Source organism: Solea solea, chromosome 6 (assembly GCF_958295425.1).
Source record: "Solea solea chromosome 6, fSolSol10.1, whole genome shotgun sequence".
Classification (NCBI taxonomy): domain Eukaryota; kingdom Metazoa; phylum Chordata; class Actinopteri; order Pleuronectiformes; family Soleidae; genus Solea; species Solea solea.
In genome coordinates this window covers 1261400-1287158 of record NC_081139.1, presented here as the reverse complement: position 1 = coordinate 1287158, position 25759 = coordinate 1261400, and the positions used below count along the sequence as shown (strand labels likewise).

Below are 25759 nucleotides of genomic sequence, written 5' to 3'. Positions count from 1 at the left end.
CCTAAAATGTCCACTTGTCACCCCTCTGTACATTGAGCTCCGCTGGCTACCCTTAGCCGCCCACATTAAATTAAAATCACTGAATCACTCTGTGATTCACTCTGCTCCCACTGACTTAAATGCTCTCATAAAGGCTTATGTTGCCCCGCGACTGCTCCGTTCATCAAAGGCTTGTCGTCTGGCGATGCCAACACCCCGCACAAGACAATCCAGACTCTTTTCCAGTGTTGTTCCACGCTGGTGGAATGACCTACCAATCGCTACCAGAACAGGGGACGTCCCAGTCTATCTTCAAGAAGCTCTTGAAGACCCAACTCTTCCAAGAGTATCTTCTGTCCTAGCACTTACCTTACACTTACCCCCCCCCGCACAATCTCCTTCTGCACTTGGATCCACTCTCACCCTCTGTCAGTCCACTGTTCCTATCAAGTGGATTCCTTTCCAAGACTTCTCCTATGTAACTAATTCTACTGTGAAGATGCAAGGAGCAGAGGTGGAGAAAGTGGTTGAGTTTAAATCATGGACAGTTCAGGGGTGATGTGTGACAGAAGCACAGCAGCAAAGGTGAAAGGGATCGGACTACAAGATGGTGGTGAGACCTGCTATGATCTAGGTCTTGGAGACAGTGGCACGGTCGAAACGACAGGAGACAGAGCTGAAGATGCTGTGATCTTCACTGGGAGTGACCTGGATGGACAGGATTAGAAATGAGGGTATACAAGCGACAACTCAGGTTGAACCTTTTTGGAAATAAAGCAAGAGAGTCAAGGCTGAGATGGTTTGGTCACATGCAGAAGAGGGACAGGGATTATATTGGACAAAGGTCGCTGAAGACGGAGCTGCAGGGCGGGAGGAAACGAGGAGAGGGTACGTGGATGTTGTGAAGAATGACATGAGGACATGAGGACATGAGGATAGTTGGAACAGAACATGACACGGGGGAACGGACAAGATGGAGGCAGATATTTAACTAAGAGAAGAAGAAGAAGAAGAAGAAGAAGAAGAAGAAGTATCAGGGTCTACATGGACTGAACAGAGTCAATGTGATCATGCAACACCTGAGAGTTTCCCACAGAAACATGTCAAAATGGCTGCTGTAAAACAAGTGACTGTGTTTATAGAGAATCAACCTGAGCTTCTGCAAATCACTGAATGAGCTGTGTGAAAAAAATCATATAGATACGTATATTTATATCATGATACATTTTTACCTTGTTACACACAAGTGTGTGTGTGTGTGTCAGCTCTGAGCTACAAGAGAGAAAGAGATGATCCTCTCCTCTCTCCTCTCCTCTCCTCTCCTCTCCTCTCCTCTCCTCTCCTCTCTCCTCTCTCTCCTCTCCTCTCCTCTCCTCTCCTCTCTCCTCTCTCCTCTCCTCTCCTCTCCTCTCCTCTCTCCTCTCCTCTCCTCTCCTCTCCTCTCTCTCCTCCCCTCAGAGCGGAGTGACATCCAAACACGCTGCTGCTGCTGCTGCTGCTGCTGACCTAGAAATAGCGTGTGCGTATCTTATGTGCGTAAGCAACAGTGGGCTTTGGTGGCACGTGGCTCAGGCAGCTGTTTACATTGTTGATGGCACATTAAGAAAAAGACGCTGCAGCTGGACTGGTTTGTCTTTAAGGTCTGTGCATACAGAAGGAAATCATTCATGATATGTACATGTTTTGGACCACTCATCAGGACACAAGCAGGAGCTCATTTCTGAGGCTTGGGTTGAGTTAGGGCTTTGGTTGAATAGAGTTCAAATGAATACAAGTGTGGACACTTCATTTTACCTATATTTTCTGACAGACAATGACCTTGTTAGGACCAGTATAGACCTCATGGAGACCAAAACCTGGCACCCAATGAGGCACAACCTCATTTGTGAGGAGCTGGTTAAGGTTAGAGTTTGAGGGTTCACTGGTGATGGTTTTGATTGTGTGTGTGTGTGTGTGTGTGTGATGTCCTCAGGGTCATGTCATTGTCTCACGATAATTACGCAGCACGTTTAAATTCCTAATATTCATAATATTCCTAATATTCATGCACATGGAGCCACAAACCAAACCCTCGGTGTGAAAACACCATTTCTGAGCGATTAAAAGGCAGGCGCGTGCCAAGTCGAGGGCTTTCTTTTTTCTTGTGTTTGCGCGCGCTTGCCACACACACACACACTATACACAATAATTTGATTGGGGTCGCCGTGCGTGCGTGCGCTGCGGTGGGCGGAGCCGAACTCGGCCACTCTTTTAACATCCCATTCCTGAGAAAGAAGATTACGAGGACAGTTCACATGACATTACCGTCGGTCGGCAGAAGAAAGGGAAGGTTGACGGACGCACGGACGTGGTGAGCCAGAGGCTGGACGACACAGCGCGGCACGGCACGGCACGGCACGGCAACGTCAGCCGAGCGGCGACTACAGGAGCCGAGGTTCTGTGTGGAGATATTTGGAGTTGGAGGAGGAGGGCGACGACTCCGCCACTTGTCCGGTAAGACACCAGATAACTGCCGCCGCCGCTGCCGCTGCCGCTGCTGCTGCTGATGATGTGTAGTCATTGAACCAGTCTATGGTTTTAGCTCAAATGTGAACATTTCATTAAATACTCGAAACGAACGTTATGCCACATTAACGAAACGCTCGTTGCTATTCTGCCTTGGTTCCACAGCTGCAGCTGTAGAGAGATGACATTTCAAACGTGCTTCTCTTGGTTCCTCGTGTTGCTTGGTGCCCCAACTGTTCAGTATATTCAGATTTCACTGACCCCCCCCCATGTGTCCCTCAGGATAACTGAGACATCTGATGTAAACACAGTGTCATCCTCTCATGATGATGAAGTGGATCAGCTCTTAAGATCAGACTTGACCACTGGAGGGTCTATATGACCCATGACTTACCTCAGTAGACCACTGCTTCTCCTTCTTCTTCATTTGAATTTCATTTTTTTATTTCATTATTTGAATGGTCACAGATGCTTTAAAACGAACTTATATTTTTATTCCATGGAGATGCCATGTGATTGCTGCCTCGATTATACTAACTAAAAAAAAAATATATACAATATGTGCTTTACTATTACTTTATTATTGTTATTATTATAATAATAATAATAATAATATACAGTATATTTATTTTTTAAGATGAATTCAATAACCTTACCTTTTGATCCAAAGCCATAAACTTTCCATAATCATGGACAAATGACAGATGTGTAAAGTGAAAATCAAGAATGTCAAATGTCACAGAATCCTGCAATGATTCCAAAGATGCACGCTCCCCCTTGTGGCACTAACAAAATAAACCACTAGGACTGTATGTTGATGAGCTAGACATCATTTCACAGTTATACCAATAATGGAATTTCCCTTTTATACTGATATTGCAGTGATATTGTTCAAGAGCAAGGACGTTGTGATGCACGTGTAAAACATTCAGTGAGGTCACGCTGTGCTTGGATTATGCAGATCGCCCTGTTATATTTTTAAGTCACGTTCGTGAGTCATCCACAACCTGCCATCTGTTCTTGGTTTTTTTGGTTTTCCTGTCTGTGAAACACGCTCATATGTTTGTGTCTGATGTCGGCAGGTGAAAACGCTCCCTGTAAAGCAACTCGTTCAATTGTTTTGGTTCAAATCTGGCTTTCTAAGCATATATATATATATATATATATATATATATATATATATATATATATATATGTATACAGTATATTCATAGCATGGTTTCCGGAGTGACCTGCAGCAGGCAGAGTCTGCAGTGATCCCTCTCTCTCCTCCGGGATGAGTCACCTGGAGGGCTTGTGGGCAGCAGGTGAGAGGCTGTGACTGCTGCACTTGACAGCCTGGAGCAGACGAGAGCTTATGTCCGGCCCCAGCTTGGCCTCTGCTGTTGAAGCGGACTGCCACCCTCCACTCGCTCTGACTTGTCATGGGCCCTGTGAGCCGCTGCCACCTCTCCTCCACCCTGCACCCCCGGCCCCCACCCCACTTTCCCATTATGAAATCACAGTGTGAACAGGATGATCCAGCCCTTCGTTGGGCTTCCGCCCGCTGCCCCGCACTTTTGATGTAGTGTGTGATTTAAAGCGGTCAGAGAAAGAGCGAGGTGTGTTGTGCTGCAAAGGTCACGGCCCTCATCACAGAAATGGTTCTAGGTCATAATCTGTAGAAATGATGAAAGCAGAGCAACACATTTCAGCCTGTAGCGATGATCAAATGTTGCCGACAACATTCAACATTTTTATTTTTAAATAATTCTAAAGGCAGTCGACGGGAAGCGATGAGCGTTTTCTCCGCTTGTCTTTCCTTATTGGATCAGACACAGACAAAGATTCAGTGAGTTCCTATTTAATTGGATCAAAGCTCCGTGTGCTTGTGAAGTGTATTCTCGTCCGGCTGCAGTATTGGTTTACATCTGCAGGAATTAAAAGAAAAAAAACATGAAAAGGATTGTTCAATCGTAGAGTACAATGTAGTTGACGGTGAGAATAAAGGGACGCCCTGCTGTGACTTTGTTGACGGTATTAAAAACTATGAAAGGACACACAAGTGTCGGTCTGACCTCCAGTTATTTCGGGGATTTGATCTCAGTCTTTAAAAAAGGTAAACACAAGTGTTTGGTGTTTGCTTAACCCCACACTTGTCTCTCCACAAATACAATGCTGTGTATTTTGTGGAGTCGAAGATTGAGATGCACTAAATATAGACTGTAAAGACGTGAGTGTGCGACAGCGTTAGCTCCTATCATCTTTGTTTACTCGCGTAACATTTTTAAAAAGCTGTAAAATGCTGTTGAATCGGGTCGAGTTTGCAGTGACGCATGAGGAAAGTGACAACGTGCAGCCAGAGCTGTGAGGACAAATGCACTCAGATAAACCGAAGACAGCAAGGGACGCTCAGCTTCCTCTAAAATCAAACATCCTCTGTGTTGAATTTACATCTCAAGACTAAACGTAATCGCTAGTTCCTTCAGAATCCGCTGTTTATCACGGATTGTCGTACGTGATTTTTGTATTCCCGTAGCAGCCTCCGCGTTGATTGACGCTGAAAATGTTCACTTCCAGGGAAGCTCAGCTTCTCACAGAGTCAATGGAGCAGTGGGCGGGCGCAGACGCTGGGCTTCTGCATGATGATTGGAGGTACTGTCTGAAAGGTGGAGCCAGGTTTTGATTGACAGCGCTGCAGAAACAAACATGACAGTGGAGCCTTTTCTGTTTAGTTGCTCGGCGATATAGACCATTTTCATTTTATACATATACAATAATATGAATATAAACACTATTACAACATTTCAGTTTTACATAATTGTCGCTTTTCCTTGTTCCAGGTGTTTTTTTGCAGAATTTATGTATAAATTAACTGGATGATACCTGAAATGAGCTTCTCCTCCGGCAACTTCCACTGCTCTGGGTGAATTTGTGTGTTCAACAAAGCATTTTCCACAAGACCACATTCTGACTGTGACCTTGTTCAGTAGAACAGTTTTTAAGGGAGCATTGTCGTCGCTGCAGAGCCGTCAGAACAAGACTCATGTGTTGATATGATTGATATGCTGGTATGACATCTGAGTATAATGGTGAACTTGTGACCTCTGGCTCGAGAGTCCAACACAAAGTCATTAAGCTGCAAAGCAACAGGAACATCCTTTAGTTCAACGTCTACAAACTGTATAGAGTTGATAGAAACACAAGTGTGCATTTCTGTTGTAACAACCATTTTCATTTTTCACAACTGAATGTTGCCTAATCATCATCATCATCATCATCATCATCACTGTCTGACATCAGACAACATTTCAACCTTTTGTTCTGTGTGTTGTTCATTTATTTAGGACAGCACACAAAAGGATGTTATTTAAACTCAAATGGACCTTTGTAGGAAAAGCTATCCAGTATGTGTCAACATGTCCATATATACAGTGTCCTTTTGAGGACAGGTGTGTTGCAGCATTTCTAATGGAAGACTTGTGTCTGAGGACATACTAAAGGGTCCTACATGAAGCGCCACTGCTGAAAAAGGGCATATCACTTAAGATAAATGCCCGCCGACTGCTTAGATGACATCGAGGAGAAAGTACTCGCAACACTGTCTTGTCCAGTAAGACCCAACAAGACAAGTAAACATAATTATGTAGCAGGATTTCTATCTCTGTACTCACCATCAAACTCTATTGCCAATTTTAAACTGAACATTCAAAAACACTTTGGGAAAAGAAAATGTACATTTATGTCTATTTCCATCCACTGCTGTTGATTGAATATTAGGAGTTAGTTGTTTAAATAAGCAGTAGGTGCACTAAATCTGACGCCTGGGTCACCGCAGTGGAAGGAGGGCAGATGTTTTTTAAAGTCTGTCATACATCTGAATGGAAACCAGTTGTATTATTGTATTATGCAGCAATACGACTGTCTCCCATTTTCAGTGAAGTGAAACACAGAGGCGAGAGGATGCGTCATTCCTTAACATGATCTGTTATCTGCTCAATCTTCCATTCCATTGTTTCCATTGTTCTTCACATTCATACCTCAAAAAGCATAAAACATGTTTCCATGCAGGTTCTTTTATGGGCGGATTTACTGAACACGGAATCTTGTCACCCTCGTCGTTTGAATACATGATCTACTGTGATAGCACTTTTCCACTGCACAGTCCCAGCACGATTCAGCTTGGTTTGGTATAGTTTTCCTCTTCAACGTGGGTGGAGTCATCACACTGTAGCATGGCTGAATGAAAGTGCTGTGACGTTGTTTTCTACACAAGACTCACAAACTAGTGACTAATGACGTAAAGCAGTTGTTTTCGGTGTAAATGAATCATTAGAATCGGTACTTCCTGCATGACTGGAGTGCAGACTCTAAAATACAGCGGGAGGGGTTGAGGTCGCGATCGGTGGCTTACGACAGTGCTTTGTTAAATATTGAGATTAACAATCATTTTCAGGATTTTTCAGTCTTATAAAATCTACAGTTCGGCTTTGTTCGGTTTGATTCTTTTCCTCGGATGTCGCGCTCATGACTCTTCTAGTGACGACACTCTCTGACCACTCAGTGGCTGCTGTCTGACGAGGTCACATTTTAGTATCGGCTGAGCTTGTTGGAACCTTGCCAGAGCAGGTATTAAAATAAGTACCAGCTACCAGGTACTACCGCTAATGGAACAGCAAAAAAAGAGTCGAGCCGTGCTGAGCCGAGTCGTGCTGGAACTGTGTAGTGGAAATAAGTTAGTTACCTAATACTGAAGCCTTACATTGATGTGCCTACAGTGGGTTGTTTGGGCTTCAATGGTGCTGTGGTATGTGTCAGAGTCAGCAGTGCAACATCCATCATGGCGCTCACACGCTGCGTGAGTCCGACTTGAAGCCGAATGAAAGCATTTGCCCCCGATGATGCGGTCTTTCTCTTCTCTCCTGCCATGTGATGAGGAGGAAACAGGAGAGAGTGTGGTGGTGAATGCCAGCTGAGGGTGAGGCTTTGTTTTTAGGGCGCATGATTGAGAAAAAAAGAAAACAGAGCTGGCATTGAACAGTGCGATGGTGGTGAGGGAGGCGGTGAAGACTGGTCGGGAGGGCAGGCAGCTGATTGCATTCTGTGCCATTGTTCAAACTAGTGGACAACTTGCGTGCCGGTTGTGTCCACGGCTGTGTCACGGCTTCCCACGGACCACAGTGGACAAACATGAGGAGACAAACACATCTATCTGGTCACGAGGGGAAAAAACTGTGCTGTTCTGTCACTGAAATTATTTATTTACAACAAGGAAACATCAAACTGGGCCTTAGTTTTTAACAGTACCAATATTTCCCTTTCACACCTAAGCCTCAAAATGTCTTTTTGCTTATTTTAACCATAAAAGGCCAGAAAATGTCCTGTGACTAAGTGCTTTTGCCCATTTTTCCAGAATAACTTTCAATATCTAGCAGTTATTTACAATTGACCGCATTTAAAACAGTGTATTAACAATTTCAAATGAAGAAAAACAAACGTTTTATTTAAAAAGACACAAAAAGATTTTGTGTGTTAAATTTGAAATTTGAAAACATATTTAAAATAACATTTGTTTGAGTCTTTGTCTCAATGTCCAAAAACAGGCCAGAAAATGGAAACTACCAACTTTTTCCCTTTCTGGCGACAAAGACACTGATTCGCCAGCTTCTTGCATAATAATACCATCAATTACCATAATAACCACAAGTTGCTCTGCTTTCAGAACGGTTCAGTTACGGTAATGCCTACGCTCAGTGTTAAAGGGATATTTATAGAATTACACAGTACCTGTTATACCGTCGCTTTGACGCTGTGCTCGCGTTTGCACCTCTCCAGAGTCGCCTCCATCAGGGTGTGCAAACCACAGTGGAAGTGAACGTCAAAAGGATTTTAAAATAACGAATGTCTCGCTCCGCTTTGTCCCAGCGTCTGAAGCGTGTCTGTGGAAGCGAGGGACGAGGGAGCACCTGCGCTCTCACCATCTCATTTGGCGACGTCTCGGGATGCTTTTATTTCTGCACAATCTTTAATCTGTTTGTTGCCACAATATCTAAACTGAATCACACGTGATTGGTTTTTCTAATTGGATAGCTGTGGTTGGGGGTGGTGGGTCATGTGACAAGGTATTCATCAGATATTTATGATGTCCTTACAAAGGTCGTCTCTTCAAATTATAAGACAACAAGCACTATATGATGCAGTAAACCTGGCTTGTTAGCAGATAATTAGCCATTAAGCAGCATCAAACAGTGTTGGTGTGTTAAGATAAAACACGATAAGATATTCTTTTATGTGTCTCACGATGGGGATGTTTCTGTGTCGTGCACAGAGGTGAGCCAGAGGCCACACTGATGAAATAATATGTGATAAATACAAAGCATTTCATTGAAACATGATGCACATGTTTGTGTCCTCAGTGGCACTGCAGAGAATTACTTTTTCAAATGTCTTAATTTAAATGAAAGTGCTGTAATAATTATCTGTGCAGCCTGAGGACGTTTGTCTTTAATGTGCTGCGCACAGTTCGTCAAAAGAGGCAAAAGCAGACGCACTTAATGAAGGATCGTGCAAAAGAATTTGGACTAGTTTTCACTTGACTGACTCCCTCCTGACCAGACCCAGAGTTTGAGAACCCCGTCCAACCACAGCACGTCACACATTTGTGACGTCAGCTTCTCAGTACTGTAATTCCTGCACGGTTGAATAACTGCCAGATATTGAAAGTGAAAGTTATCTTAGAAAAACGTCTTTTCTGACAATACTGCAGCCATAAAATCAATATAAATCCAGACGGCCTCATTATCTTGATGGTCATAAGAGGCATAAGTGGGAGTGCAGGGGATTCATATAGTGGATTCAGTAAGTTCTCACAGTATTTGTACTTGAATGTGAATGTGGAACAAGTGAAAGATCAGGAACAACCAGATAATCAGGGAATCAGTAATGAGTTACATCACAAGTCAAGTCAGTTTTATTTGTCAAAGATACGACATGCACGACATACAGCACAGATGAAATGTGTAAAAAATCAACTTCTATAGGGTTGATGTTAATTGTTAGTCAGCCATTACCTGCGTGTACGTTATGTACTGTGTGCTCTGGCCCATGTTATTGTCTGTGAGGTGTCACACTGTCACAGTTGAGCCGGAGTGACAGAAAGTGCACGTGTGATGCTATTTATAAAGACACAGTTTCAGTGAGTCATCGCTGCGGCGCTCTTACGTAGATGGTTCCACGCTGCCTTTTTGTACCTGACTCTCAACCGTGTGCAGACAGACACCCGTCGTCCTTCATTTACTGCACGTCTGTCCGGGTCTGAGAAACCAAGCGTTTTTGACACTTTGAAAATTTGACAACCCCCAAAGGTCTTACAGAGGCAACTGGGCTCCTATTGGACGATACCAGCTGTCAGTCACACTGGTGACCACACACGTCATCTATTGTCCTCTTAATAGGAATCATCTTCTATTAAGGCTTTTAATGATATCCTTTAGCTTTAGGTGAGATATATCCAGATATAAAGCTGCAGAGGTGGTTTCTCTGCTGAGGGACTATGTTCTAAATATGCTCTAAAATAACATATCTACTGTTTATGAGCTGTATTACATGCTTAAAATATATCTTTGGCTGCAGCTAACAGATTATTATCATAATTGATTCATCTGTCGATTATTTTATTTTTGTTTGTAGAATTGATCGATTTTTTTGATGATACATAAGACATGTTTTCAGGAGCTCCCACATTTAAATTTGTGGAAAAATGGGTGTGAATTACCCGAGAAAATACAGTTTTAAAATCACCCTCGTCTTCATTTGTTTCTTTTTAGTGGGAGTCAATGTGATGTTTGACCAGAACTCTCTGCACTTTTATGTGATTTTAAGAAAAAGAACAAGTCATGTGAAAATGAAAACACAAACAACAACAGACAACGTTTTTATGTAAAGAAAATAGTCTACGTAGGTTGGACATTTGGGGGGCGTCTCCCCCTGTAAGACTTATGAGTTATCACATTTTAGCTGCATTGCTAACTGAAATGAGCTTCTCCTGTTTCAGAAGCCAGCAACGGCCACTGGTTATAAATGTTATAAATGTTATAAATGTTATAAATCAAGCGTGACTTATTCAAATGCAGTTGCTATTGCAGGTAGTGGAGACTAACTGCGACTCCCGTTCTCCCTCCAGATCGCGGTCTCTCATGGACCGCGATTATCTCTTTGTAGCCAGAGTTGCTCGTGACAGAGAGAAAACAGTCTTGAGCTTCAGAGCTTCATTAACACGGTGTCGTGTTTGAATGTAATCAGATTACCTGGTGCCGGTGTGGGGAATATTTGCATAATGTGATTTGATTGAGCAGCGTGACCAACAGCCAAGCAACGCTTCCATTTGAAAGAGAATGACAAAGAGTTAAAGAGTTGACGTCACCGCCGCAGTACGTGTGAGTCGGCCTCTGGTATTTAAGCTGTTGTGTTGATGAATAGTCGACATTAGTGTCATGGATTTGCAGATGCAGCGCAGCCACAAGAGTTCTGATCACATGAGTCTCAGTTTAACACCCTGAACATGACTCATCCCTTTAAGGCCGATGCAGAAATCTCATTCCCATTGATTTTTTGATTGTCTAGGTTGGATGTAAGACACTCTATGTTGCACATTCTTATAGCCTCTGTATAAACGGCACATTTTAACATAGTGATGGTTCTGTTATCTCTGACTTCTCCCTCAATTTGCGTTTCTGTAATTACACAACAGTTCGTGATATCGGAAAAATGCCCACGGTTTCTTAAAGCTGAGACGTTGCACGTCAAAGCCGACGCGTGGTTATTACGGTAATTTCACTCGCGCTGTTGCAGGAAGCCGGTGAATCAGCGTCTTTGTCACCACAGAGGAGAGTGTTTGAAAAACACCTGTACATAGTTTCCATTTTTTGCTCTGTTTTGTGACATTGAGACAAAAACTCAAACAAACGTCATTTTAAATATGTTTTATACTCTTCAGATTTCAAATTGAACTCATAAAATCTTGTGTCCATGTATAACTATAACAGTGTTCTTCTTCTTTTTACATAGTTAAAACAGTATTTTAACAGGCAGTAAATTGTGAATAACTGCCAGATATTGAAAGGTATTCTGGAAAAATGGGCTAAAACACTTCCATTATGACATTTTCTGGCCCTTTTATGATTAAATTATGCCGCAAAGAAAAAGTCCTACTTGTACATTTTGAGGCTTCGGTGTCAAAGGGTTAAGAATCTCGGTCTATCGAAGCCTTGGAGATGAGAAGCATCGCAGAAGCCGACGGTCAGGAGTTAATCTCCTCTTTTAATCTCACAGTTGTACATGGAAGAAAATGATGGTGGGGGTTAGAGGGGGAGAGAGAGAGAGAGAGAGAGAGAGTGATGGAGAGGTGACAGGACAATACTATGAGGATTAACTGAAGATGCAAAGAGAATACACACTCACTTCCCGAGGTGCACGTGCTCACCTGCGTGTTAGCGGCAGATATCTGATCAAACCAAGTTCAAGTGGGATTTTCTTGCTCAACCATCGACAGAGAATGACCAGACTGGTTCAAGATGATAAAAAGGCATCGGTAACTTAAATTCAGGAGACCGGCACTGAGCACACAACCTGTCAAAGCTTGAAGCAGATGGGTCCACAGTTGGTGCCACTTCTGCTGCTGCTGCTGGACACAGGTGTTTGTCTGTGAGTGTGGTCACAGACGGAGAGGATTTAAGACAGAGTTTGTCCTTCTCCTTTTATCAGTTATCAGAATCAGAATCAGAATACCTTTATTATCCCGGAGGAAATTATGTCTGTTAACCCTTAGAACACAGAGCCGTCACTGTGTTTAAACATACAGTATATATAGAGGCTATAATAGAATCTTTTTTTTCAGCACTCTGATGAAAAAAAATAATTTTCACCAACTATATAAACACACCTGAGCAAAAATGACTCAAAATGTCAAATTGAATTTGTGAAATTTGGAAATACGTCACAGTTCAAAACTCACTTGGCGCGTTTTTATGAACAAAAATCAAATAAAAACACGTCTATTTTGTGACAATTATTGCCACTTTATATCACAACTGAAAATGTGATATAAAATGAATCAGAACTTTGACTCAACAACACATAAGAAGACGAAAAATCTCATTTTTCAAAGCCTGAAGAAACACACACACCCAGGATGTCCATATAAGGAGTTGTGTTTTATTCCCACGGCAAATTAAATAAATGTGCAGAAGTCACAAAATATTTTTGTTCATAAAAACAAGGTAAGTGAACTTTGAACTGTGACGTGTTTCCAAATTTTACAGATTCAATCCAATTTTAAACATTTTGTGTACTTTTTGCTCAAGTGAGTTTATATAGTTGGTGATTATTAGATTGTCACCCATGGTAATTTGCCGTGGGAATAAAACACAACGCCTTATATGGACATCCTGAGGTCACTTATTCAGGCTTTAAAAAATGTCTCCTTTTCTTGTCTCCTTAGACCACGTGAGTACTAAGGGTTAACAGGATTACTTTACTGAACTGATTTCCATGAACATTCGGAGCAGATATGATTAAAGGGGATGGACAAAGGATTTAAATCTTTTTTTTTAACATTGTAATAAAGAGTGTTTTTGACATTCTTAATAGAAATATTGAGGGTATCGTGAAGAGAATCAGTAATTAAAAAACTTAGTTGTTGTGCATATTGGCAGAACAGTGATGTTGCTTGAGTGTTGGTAGAAGTGTGTGTGTGTGTGTGAGTGTGTGTGTCTTAACACTTTCTACTTTAAACACATTTTTGGTGATGATTTGGTTTTGATTTATTACAGCGTGTGTGTGTGTGTGTGTGTGTGTGTGTGTGTGTGTTAACACCAGAATACAGACAGATGCTTGTTAGATGCATTCGCCGAGTGTTAACTGCTTATTTAAGGCAGCTGCTGCACTTCACTGACACATGCATCAGCAGCAGCAGCAGCAGCAGCAGCAGCAGCATCAGCAGCAGCAGCAGCAGCATCAGCAGCAGCAGCAGCGTTTAACTGCAGCTTTGTGTGTGACATGATGATGTGGGGTTACAGCGAGGCTGTTCACTCCTCTGCAGCTATTTTTATACGAGAGTCTATGGACTGACTCGGAGCAGATGGATCCCGATTTCCTGCCCGAGCGAGACGGGGCCCCTAATCCTGTCCCACTCCATCTTCATTATTGTCCGAAGGTTTTACACTAAAATGAACTCGCTGACGGATCTATTAGCTGCTCATCAGTGGAATTGTGGTCCCGTTTAATCTCTTAATCTGCAGGAAATCTCTTCCTGTTTATGGACAGAAAGGGAAGGTGAATAAATGACTTTAGATGTGGTCTGTTGTTTTTCAACTGCAATAAAAAAGAGAAAAATCAAGACAGCTTTGGCAGATAGAACAACATATCTATAATTATATATTAGTAAGAATTGCTTTGACCTGTACGCACAAGAGGATGCTTCTCTATAAGAGATAATTATAACCTGTATTTAAAAAACAAAGCATCAGATTAAAAATCTATTTTACAAGAGAGGCCTGGCCAAGAACAGGGACATTTACAGAGACATAAGATACTATAATATTCATAAAATAGTCAACCAAAACAAAAGTAGACAGAGTATCAACATACACGTACAGTAAAACATTAATAATACATTAATAATAATCACAGTACAAAAAACCCCATAAATCAGTCATTTAAATGTGCAGATAAAAGTCATTATAAACATATTCTCCACACTTTGGAATGGCGTCATATTCTTAGCAATGAAGAATGAAATGACCGTGTTTAGGTCGTTGGACAGTTGTCATGAGGGCAAATAAGAAATGTCTTTTTTACATTTTTGAAATGCTTCCTTTAGTGTTTGCGTTTACATTCAGAGGTTGAATGTGGGGAAAAAGGAACACAGAATGTCATGATTATTATTATTATTAATGTCATTGTTGCTTCATACTAAAGGTGCAACCAATAGATCCTAATACTCACAGGTTAGAGCATGTCACTTTTTTACTACGACATATTAGGGCCAAACGGTAGAGTCTTTATTTTTTTTAATCTTTCGAGAATAAATTCATAATTTTTTGAAAATATAGTTGTAATATTATGAGAATAAAGTTGTAATATTATGAGAATAAAGTTGTAATATTATGAGAATAAAGTCATAATTATTATTCAAACATGAGAAACTCAGTGGTTCACCTTCATATTTTCCCCCCTGATTCAGTGCAGACCGTTGGGACATGTAATAGAAATAAATCCTGATTGATTCTTCTTCTTCTTTATGACATTTAAAGTGTTTTACAGCATACATGAACATGGTGATACGTAAAAAAAAAAAGAAAAAAGAAGAGGAAAGCGTGTCAGTAGAATTAAGGTTCTCTGAAAATTACACTGGGGACTTAATTAAGAAAGCTTAGACAGCCAGAGGCTTGTGAGAATGTCATCAAGTTGTGTGGGTGGAGGCAAAATGACAGTTTTAACCTCTTGCATAAACTGCACGCACACACACACACACGCACACACACACATACGCGTGTTTTTACGCAGCATTCCTAATGAGGACACTCGTCAGCGTCTGGGTCAAAACTTCCTCGTACAGTAATCGATACGCCGCTCTGAAGTAAACCATCCGCCAGTTTCACTCTCTGGACGCGCTACTTCATGTCTCCTCACGGCGGCGCTGCCTTAAATAAATGAGGGTGAACGTGGGTGGAAGTTACCTTGGCTGAAGAAGAAGAGGAACGACGTAGACATCTACGTTAAGAAGATGCTCCATCCACGTTCAGTACCTTTGTTCTCTGTGTTGTTTTCTTCAGTTACACATATTACATCGACATGTATCACTATACCATTGTCTCGCGATACATTGATTATCACAGAATCGTTGTAGAATGGGATCCTGTGATTCCCAAACCCCCTCACACTCATAGACATAGTGCATACCCTATAGCCCCTTAACCCTAATCTTAACCATCACAACTTACTTAACCTAAACTCGATTCTTACTCTTAACCCATAAAAAAGCCCTTTAAAGTTGTGAGGACCGGCTGAAATGTCCCCACATGTATTTATTCACAGCATTAACTGCAAACCCAGATGCTCACATGCATAGAAATAAGAGAGGATGAGTCACACGCACGCACACAGCGCTGTGGGGCTCAGGTAGATCTGAAAACAGCTTCTCTCCCTCTCTCTGTGTCTCTCTCTCTCTGTGTCTCTCTCTCTCTCTCTGTCTCTCTGCGTGTCTCTCTCTCTCTCCTCGCCTCCTTGTGGCGTGACGTCCCCGGGCAGAGTTGCTGACGTCAGAGTGGGCGAGCTGAAGCGCAGGCACTTGCCGTGTGTTGGCAAACCCGAGGCGATGTTTTGAATGAGGGTCTTGAATAAACACGGCCTCTGCTGTGACTGTGAAAAGACTCATTTACTCCCACCAAGAGCATCACACTCACACTCTGCCGTTAACTCTTGCTCAGGATTATCAGAGGAGATAAAACATGTACAGTTTATTCCTTTAGTGTCGTAACAGCACAGTATCTCACAATCTGTGTTTTTGGGAATCATCAATGATTGTAATGCAGAGTCAACTGTGAGTGCACTTGTGTTTTTGAGTGATTATGAGTGACATCATAATGAAAACAGACTATGGAGCGTTTCAGTTTTCAGTGTTGCTTGGATAAGAAATGCGAGAGATATCAGTGATTAAAAACAGGCCCACATTGAAGGGGAGCTGCACTAGTAGAGCTGAAACAATTCATCAATGAATCGATTATTCATCGATTACTAAATGAAACTATTTTGATAATCGATTCATCGGTTTGAAGCTTTTTTCATGATTAAAACAAGATTTCCAATCTTTTAAACTTCTTAAATGTGAATATTTTCTTAATTTCTTCGATGTGGATAACAAAGAAAGCATTAAAAGTTCATCATTGTGGTTTGTGGACAAAACAAGACATTTGAGAACATCGTCATTTCCAGGTTTGACGAACATTTCTTTTAGATTTTCTGACATTTCATGGACCAAACGATTAATCGAGAAAATAATCGTTAGTTGCAGCTCTATGCACTAGTATAAAATTGTAAGGCGATGAAACCCAGCGAGTTTTATTTTAAAGCATTCACACCCACACAAACATTAAACCGCATCGTTTCTTCTTTTCTCTGCAAATAAACCCTTCCCGAGTGTATTATTACACCATGAAGGAACATTTCCGCACATCTTTCTTCATTTGCCTTCCTCTTAGAAGACGGAATAAGATAGTAAAAAATAAGTTAAATGACTAAATGAGTCTATTTTAAGGATGTAGTACATGTGATCCAACTTAATGACTGGAGGAGCCACCACCGTCCAATCAACTCTGTTGTTTTAAGCTCCACTGACTTAAGGCCACTGAGGCAGCACCAGTGTAGCCTCACACTCCATTGTGTGTTCTCCCCCGCCCCAAAGCCCCCCCCGCCCCAGTGTCCTTGTGATTTGTAGACGATGTGAGTGGCAGCAGTGTGGTTCTGTGTCCCATGGGGGGGGTGTCTGCGTCTGCCTTTGCTAACGTCAGCAACTCTGCTACAACTGTGCATGAATACAGGATCCTGGCATTTGCTGAATTTAAGGTGGCGTCTTTTCAATTAGAGTCCAGTTGAAATACCTTTTCAGCCTCTCGAGTGGCCTGGCGAAGCGCAGCCAAGGGGCCCCGGCAGTATAATGATCCCTGGCACAATAGCAGCACTGTTCACCGACCCGTTCCCAGGAAACCGCACAACATGTGCCATTGTGCAATGTGCTTTGCTGCCCAGCCACGTTGCCCGGCTTTAGCCAGAGACACCGAGAGGCCGGGCGATGCAGCGGGGCTCACAGCAACGTGGTTGGGAAGAAGACAGGTTCAGAGAGGAGCGCGATGAAGAGGCGGCTTTATTCACCTCGCACTATGTTTGATGTGTTAACGTAATATCACAATCAACTACATTTAAGAGGGCAGGCTCTGGAGCGGAAGGAAACGCTGGGGAATGAAGGCCCCTGAGTGGTTGCCAGGAGCGCTGGTGCAGGGAACCTTGAGCATTGTTGCTCTGTGGAAACCCACAGAAAAGTGACAAGCAGAAAAATGGAGGCACAAAGACGGCGGACTGGTTTGTAGCTGGTCGTAGCTGGTTCTTCTGTCTTTGTCTCAGTGCTGTGTGTATGTGTGTGTGTGTGTGTGTGGGGGGGGCCTCGTCTATGGCCCCCAACGTGCCCTCTATTAAAGATTCCACTGCCGTTTATGCTGCAGAGCAAAGGAGATCATTCAGGGCCAGCCAGGTAGGGGGCTTTTGGTCAACAACAGCGTCCTGGAGACACATGTCACAGGAGCCTTTCTGAGGCCAGTCAGCAAAGACTCAGGAAATACAAGTGTGATGCAAAGCCCAGTGTGCCACCATTTCCTCTGTGTGTGTGTGTGTGTGTGTGTGTGTGTCGACCTGTCAGCTGATGGATCACTTATTCCTGTGATTTGCCAAAAACACGTATTAATCTCAGTCCCCTGCTTTACCATTTTAAATCAACAAATACCCTTAGGTTTTTTAAAGGAAGTTTATGCTGTTGTCATCTGTGTTGTCATCATCGTCTCTGTCAGCATTCATTGAATTACAGTCACATCCCTCTCAGTTGCCCTCAGTGTGGCCTCCGGTATCTGCTCACGTGTCTCAGATTAACACGTTGATATTGAGTCATTGGAAGGGATTTTCCACCTAAAGGGAAAATAAGCGACTGTAACATACCACTTTTAAGTCGTATATTTTACTAGAGTAATTTAAGAGTACAAGAGTAACTTTTTACGAGAGTTAAATTGTAATTTTTACGAGAATAAAGTCGTAATTTTTTGAGATTTAAGTCGTGATTTTTTATGAGAATGGAGTCGTAATATAAGAATAAAGTTGTAATTTTTATGAGAATAAAGTCGTAATTTTTATGAGAGTAAAGTCGTAATTCTTGCGAGAATAAAGTCATAATTTTTATCAGAGTAAAGTCGTAATTCTTGCGAGAATAAAGTTGTAATTTTTTGCATTTCTTTTTTGCCTGTTTTTCTTTCTTCCAAAACCAATCTTTCCACAAAGTCCTGATGCTAAAGATAATGTGGTGCTGATGTGAGAAAAAGATGAAGTATTTCTTTTTTGTGAAGCCCCAGTCAACATGTGTTCCTCATCGTGACGCAGGTTGCAGCTGATCATCATCATCATCATCATGTTGTTGGTTATTAACATATGTGGTGTTTTATAGTAAGAAATGATGATGTGAATCCCTGATGTCAGCCATGTCACACCTTATCTCTCTCCTGACTTCCTGTCCGTTCTAAGCAGTTTGTTTCCTCTCTTTTTTTCCTTCCACAGATCGTAGGAGAAACATTGAAACTCCCTCACTCCCGGAGCCTTAAACACTGACACAAGTCAACAGACGCATTGTTACGTACACAGTGAAGCACACGAGCAAATATGAGTGAAGACAAACCAGCTGAGAGCGGGGAAACTGCCCACGCCGACGCCAACGCTATCCCTAACGGGAGAGGCCACGAGCCTGGTGAGGAGATCACAGCGCTGGCCAAAACTCCAGCGGCAGACGACAGTCAAAAGTGAGTGAAATGTCATTTTATTTGACTTTTGATGGAAAAAAAAACCAAATGATTGATGTTACTTGGTCACAGTTAAATAACGGACGAGCTTGATTTAAGTGGTTTACATCAGGTCTCACTCCTGGTCCAAGGGACTCACTGCCCTCCATGTTTTAGATGTTTCCCTCGCTTCTTATAAACGGGTCGTTATCAGGCTGCTGTCTGACGAGCTGAGCGTTTCAATCAGCTGTGCTGGGAAACATCAAAACAATGCAGGTCAGTAGGAGTGACAAACCGTGCTTTACAATATAAAAACCCACAGATGAACCCCGCTCTGTATGCTTGATTTAACCTCACAGATGTCAGAGTGTATTTCTTAAGTGTTTAAAATTCACTCAACATTTAAAAACCCTCAATAAAAACTGCAATGGTTTCTGAGAAAGTTTGTTATTACGGTAATTTCAGGAAGCTGGCGAATCAGCATCTTTGTCACCAGAAAGGGGCAAAAACTCTAAACATTTTATTTTAAATATGTTTTATTCTGTTCAAATTTCAAATGTAACACACAAAATCTGGTGTTCATGTACAACAACAGTGTTTTTCCTCATTTTAAATTGTTAATACACTATTTAAACATGCAGTAAATAGTAAATAACTGATAGGTTGTAAAAGTTTTTATGGAAAAATGGAGAAAAGGCACATTTTCTGGCACTTTTATGGTTAAAATAAGCAAAAAAAATCCAGGAGGCATAGGTGTTAGATGGTTAAAGATATTTATTTATTTATTTATTCACTTACTTACTGGTGAAAATAGTGTAATGCACACAGTGCATTCTCTGTGCCAGAAGAGCTTTTGGTACGATCATGGACTCCATTTATTGACGTTTAAATACAACTGCACAATAATAATTCAGCCATAAACAACCAGCTGTGAACTCATTAGCTGCAACAAGAGTAAACGCTGTGCATTTAATTTTCTTGATTTGAACGCGCGTTGAACCTGACGTTCACTGAAGGTCTCGCGTCGCATTTTCATCACGTGACACGTTTTAATTCCGCGTGTTAACAGAATATGAAATGAGGTTGCTGTCGTGTGTTTTTTAAGACGGTGTAGTGTCGTTTTTTTGGCTGTTAATGTGTTCACATCAGCGTGAAGGATCAATAAATCTATCACAATGAATTTGAATGAAAGTCCCGGTTGGTCATAAATCATTAGGCAGAGAGAGATTCACATCTGCAGCTAATTATTTGTGTTCTGGTGAGAGTGATTATTTCACTGCGCTGCCTCTGGTGGCAGATCAGCCCTGTCACTTTCAAGTGACTGTCACATCATTACACGGTTACAGGCACAATTAGCATCACAGCAAATACTTGTATGTCCATTAACTGGCTGGTGGAGAGTTTTTCAGCAAAACCCTTTATTGTGTTTTAATTTATACACGATAAATGTTTGAGTTTAGAAGTCTTACTGTCATGTCACTCAGTATGTTTACATGCACAGTTTAGTCAAGCTAAGGCCGTAGTCTGACTAAGACAGGCAATCAGGACACGGAAGTGTATATGTGGAGGAGAGATTTATTATTATTATCGATTTATTGATGTCCGACTCCGCCTCTGTAAGTATTTATTTGTTGAATCAGTTTCCTGTTGACCCTTACGTCACAGAAAAACAAACAAACAGATGGAACTGTGGTCAAGTCCGACTCCAGTCCGACTAAGTGTATACATGCAGGAGTAATCAGACTATGAATCGCATTATCCAGATGTCTTAGTCCGACCAAGACTAGCTCGATTTGAGTCAGACTAATGTGTTTACGTGACATAGAGAAAACCAAATTATTGTCTTAGTCCGACTAAAATTGGACTTTTAACATGCATGTAAACACGTTAGTCTGACTAAGAGTAGCTCGATTTTAGTTGGACTAACGCTTTAACATAACATTAAGAAAAGTAAAATATTATCTTAGTCCGACTAAAATTGGACTTTTAACATGCATGTAAACACGTTAGTCCGACTAAGACTAGCTGGATTTTAGTCAGACTATCGTGCTTGTCTCATGGCCAGTCCATCTAAGCTGTGCCTTTGCAGTGGAGGTGGTTCAGCTTCCCGACATGACGCTGGTAGACTGTCCAGGTCTCACACCCATACAGAATTCATGTCTTACGCACTGGATCTTTAAAATGTCTTCCTCCAGGAGACATATTTCCTCGATGGTCTCCTCACTGTATTGTGTGTGTTGTTACATGATGACATAGAGTGTTGTTTCTCTCACTTTGTGCTCTCGTTGCGTGACGGATGTCCTCACTCTGTGCTACTTGTAGAGAAACTGAACCCAACAGTGCCCAGAATGCAAGGTATGTCACAATAACAGACGTCCAGATTTCCACTTCACCTGTGTCTCTCGTGTGAGTTAGAACAGATGAACAGGAGGGAAACAACGTGGTGTAATATTTGTGTTCTTACTCTGTGTTCTTCTGACATTGTTTCTTCTCATTAGTCCACACAAAGCTGAGAGTGCTGAGACCGACAGCCAGGACTTCTTATCAGGCTCAGATGAGAAGAAGGCGACGCGCTTCACAGACGTAAGTCATATAAAGTCAAAATAAAGAGCAACGTCTTCAAGCACTTTTAAGTGGATGTCATACGTGCATGTGTCTCCTCTCTCTTTGCTTTTGTAGTTTGAAGGGAAAACCTCGTTTGGGATGTCAGTCTTCAACCTGGGCAACGCCATCATGGGGAGTGGGATCCTCGGGCTGGCCTACGCCATGGCTAACACAGGGGTCGTCCTGTTTTTGTAAGTTCACATTCAACAACTTTATTGATCCCATCACTTCATTTGCAGCTTAACCCCAACTACAGTCACACAAGCAGCAATCGATGTGTTGCACGTCAAAGACACAGAGAAGTAAGATCAGATAACTGAGGTAAAGATCAAGCAATAAAATTAATGAATACATTCTACGAATATTAAAATGAACATCTGTTGGTTCTCTTTGAAGGTACGTGATAGCGTCATCGTGAACATCAAAGAGTAATCATGTTTAGACTAGTTAATATCAGAACTGTGAATTTGATTAGATAAATATGCCTTGTCATGAGTTAAAGGTAGTGTTGGAGATCCTGGATAAACGGTTAGAGCAGGCTACATTTTGAATTCAAAAGTCCAAACAGCTTTCTGCAAACTTCCCTACAAAGCCACGCCTCCAGAGCACAGGAACGAACAGTTTTTTGGATACTTGAAAAACAGCAAATACTCACTCACTAAAGTCACCATGTCATCACATGTCGCAGCCCGTCCTGGGCGTTCACTTGTCGCCAGCGTTCAAACGCAGCAAACGATGTTCACTCTGGTCTTGGATCGATCTGCATCAGCCTTTTTTTCGGCGTCGCTTTTCTCAAAAACTGTGACCAACACCTGTCGTTGTCTCCTTTTCTGTCATAACGCTGCTGCAACGCTGCAAAATGACACTTGTTTTCCTCAAGAAATTTCAGGGAGTTTCTAGTTGTTAATGGGTTATAATGCTATTGTTTTACTGGTCCTGCCTACCTGAGCTCAAATGACTCTGTATGTGGCCCCTAAATTATAATTATAAGTTTGACACCCCTGCCTTAAAGCATAATAGCAGAATTAAACCTCACAGATTATCACATGACTCATTATCTTCTTTGTGTGTCACCACAAAGAACAGCAGAGAAATATATAATTATAATAGTCTTGTATTAACCAGTCTGCAGACACTGTTTTGTCATTCTGATGATGATAGCTCAGATGAATAGCTTATCAAGGAAATCATTTACTTGTGCTATAAATGTGTGCAGCTGTAATTAGAAATGCATAAAAACGGTGTGGTTGACATTCAGCTCAGATGTGGTGGGTGTTTACATCCTGCATCTCTGAAGAGCTTATCATTTAAAAGCCTCCACAGCAGCATTGTCTGTCAAGATGACGGTGACGTCACAGTCGCCTGATGCTGATGAGGGAGGGTTATTTATATTTCCATCCATTGTTTTTACATTGTTTAGTGTGCGAGACAATACTTGATATATAATCACATATTTTTACGGAAGTGAGACACGGAGACGACTGCAAAGTTCCACCAGGAAAGTCTCACCAGATGTCACCTCCCTCTTCTCCTTTCACCCATGCTGTTCTGACACCTTTGCCGGATGGTGCTGGCTTATGATATGTTCTGGTGCTAAAACGTACATGTTTTTGTGATGATACAGTGAAGGGAACTGTTGCCCCCCCCCGAGCATTCAGTTTTATTTGTATAGCACCAAGGCACCGTGCATAGACAACATTATAGAGCAGAGAAAACCCAACAATTCACACAATGAGCAAGCACTCAGCATCAGTGGAGAGAAAAAAGCCAACTCTCTTTTAACAGAAAGAAAAATCTCTCACAGAACCAGACTCAAAGATGTGCGGCCATCTGCCTAGACAGGTTGGGGTGAAAAATGGGGGACATAGGAGAGGTGGGAGAGAAAATGGACAAGAGGGAGGTGAGGCAGAGATAGAAGAGAGAGACCAGGAGCAGAAATACAGCAATTGTATCAAGTTATAATGGTCATGATAATAATAATAATAATAGCAGCTTTGAAACTGGATCTGGATCCTGCAGCCGGCAACATTATTCCCCTTTCCTGTGGTGTGTCACGTAGCTTTTCAATGCATGAGATAGTTCCAGAATAGTTCCAGAATTTTCTGAAGCTCCCATTAAGATTAAAATCTCTTTCACAATTGAGACCATGTTGACCACACGTACGGACATTTATTTTGGCATATTAAGTAGAAATGTACAGTATCTATACTCTTTCTACTATTTTCATTAAAATGTTTCAACAAAGTTTTAATATTCAGCACTTCCTTTAAAAAGTGAATCAAGGACATTATTTCAAGTCCTTTCCAGGGCGGTCATGTCTTGAGGATTTTCCCTCGTGTTAGAGAAAGCTCCTTATTCTGAGCCGAGTTGTGTGACTTTGGCTTTTTCAGTCTGTCTGTTGTCTGGACCTGCTGAACCTTATGTCTCCCAGAGTCACTGTCTTTTGCACAAAGACATGAACTCTGCGGCCGATTAATCTACATTTCACTGTGACGAATGTGTGTAATTGTGCGTGCGTTAATTGCAGGATAGATAAATAGAGCACATGGAATGTATTAATCCGCCCTGTAACAGATGACTCACTGTCGTCTTTCTGTGATTATCTGTCTGATCTTTTATCATACAATATAATATGCATAGTAGAGCTAGAAATATGGGCTGGGCCATTCACATAGACTTTATTTTAACCTGTCTGTGACTGTGTGGATTGTAACATTCTGAACCTTAGTTCCTGCCTCTACGAATGACCAAAATATTGCATTATATAGGTTGTTATTACTTTATCCACTAGTAAAAATTTTAGTTTGTACTTTGAAAACTTGAAAGATGATCCAGTCTTAACCCTTTAACACGGAGAGTATCGCCAGTGACACGTTTGGGCAAGCGTTACCGTAATTACGCAATGGATTGTGCTATCGAAAAAGTCCAACAGTTTATGACCTCAAAATTTGGAATTTGATTAATTATCAAATTTTGGGACAAATACTTGAAAAATTACATTAGAAACATTTTTTAAAGTGTTAAAATCTCTAAATTAGAATCCAAAATCTCTTATTCATGTACAACTACAGTTTTTATCTTGACTTTATACTGTTAATACGCTCTCTTAACATGTAGTAAATTGTAAGTCGTTTAGACATATTATAATAATTATATTCGCGGATCTGGATCCTGCAACCTGCAAGATGAGGAGATAGAGAGAGAGAGAGAAAGAGCAAATCTCTTATTCATGTACAACTTCAGTGTTTTTTGCAGTGATTTTCTTGACTTTTGTGGCCCTTTTTATAGGAACAATAAGACGGACATTTTAATGGATTAGTTGTTTAAGGGTTAACTCATCCACGTAAAAGGTGCATGAGTTCCCTCGTCAAGTGTTAATCGCTGTAACTGTGGAACTATATCTGTTTCTCTGGGCGTGACTGAAAATGTTGCATCTTTTTGTCCGTGTGTCTTTGTTTTGACTATTTCTTAATTAGTTTGGTGTGTGTGATTTTTCCTCAGTGAGGCTGGTCATCTCAGTACTGTAGCTCGTCAGGTTGTGGTTGCTTAGGCAACAGGAGTGTGACCTTCAAGCACTTCAGTTCAGTTATGAAGAAAAAAAAAAAACCCTCTGCATTTGAACTGCATTTTAGAAAGTGTGAGTGTTGTGTTTGGGGGATTAAATTAACAATAGCTGTGTTAAGATTACCGTTAGGATAAGAACAGCGTCAAACACTTACTGTAACTGTTATGCACTGTTTCTAAGACATGTTTCCTCTCAGTGAAGCACTCAGTGGGTCTGTGGCTGCGGGGCAGTGCAGGAATGCTGCGAGCAGAGCTAAAGCGTGTCACTCTGTCTGACTGTCAGCAGATCCGTCCTCCCACTGCCACTTGACTGAAGAAATCCTCCACAGCAAGTCAGCACAGCATTCTTCCACGTCTTTCCAGAGAAAAGCCAAACAAACAACAACCCAAAAAAACTGTTAACTGGCCAGGAGGTGAAAGATGTGATGCCATGAGTGAGTGAGTGAGTGAGTGAGTGAGTGAGTGAGAGAAAGCTAATGTTGCCAACAAGAGCAACAAAAAGAGAGACAGACTATAAAATAGTTGGAAATTGGGGTGGG

At 41.6% G+C, this 25759-nt stretch overlaps 1 protein-coding gene across 2 annotated transcripts in view; it reads left to right on the top strand.

Moving 5' to 3' along the window:
- Nucleotides 1-2317: 2317 nt before the first annotated feature.
- LOC131461079 (sodium-coupled neutral amino acid transporter 3-like) overlaps nucleotides 2318-25759 on the top strand; it is a 43352-nt gene continuing 19910 nt past the window's right edge. Inside the window, exons 1-5 of one of the 2 annotated variants that reach the window (XM_058632076.1) lie at nucleotides 2318-2472; nucleotides 18835-19073; nucleotides 21375-21407; nucleotides 21551-21635; nucleotides 21732-21847. In XM_058632076.1, coding sequence (XP_058488059.1) covers nucleotides 18937-19073; nucleotides 21375-21407; nucleotides 21551-21635; nucleotides 21732-21847 — 371 coding nt within the window. In that variant the 5' untranslated portion in view covers nucleotides 2318-2472; nucleotides 18835-18936. The remainder of the gene's footprint in view (nucleotides 2473-18834; nucleotides 19074-21374; nucleotides 21408-21550; nucleotides 21636-21731; nucleotides 21848-25759) is intronic. The other variant, XM_058632077.1, reaches the window with a different exon arrangement.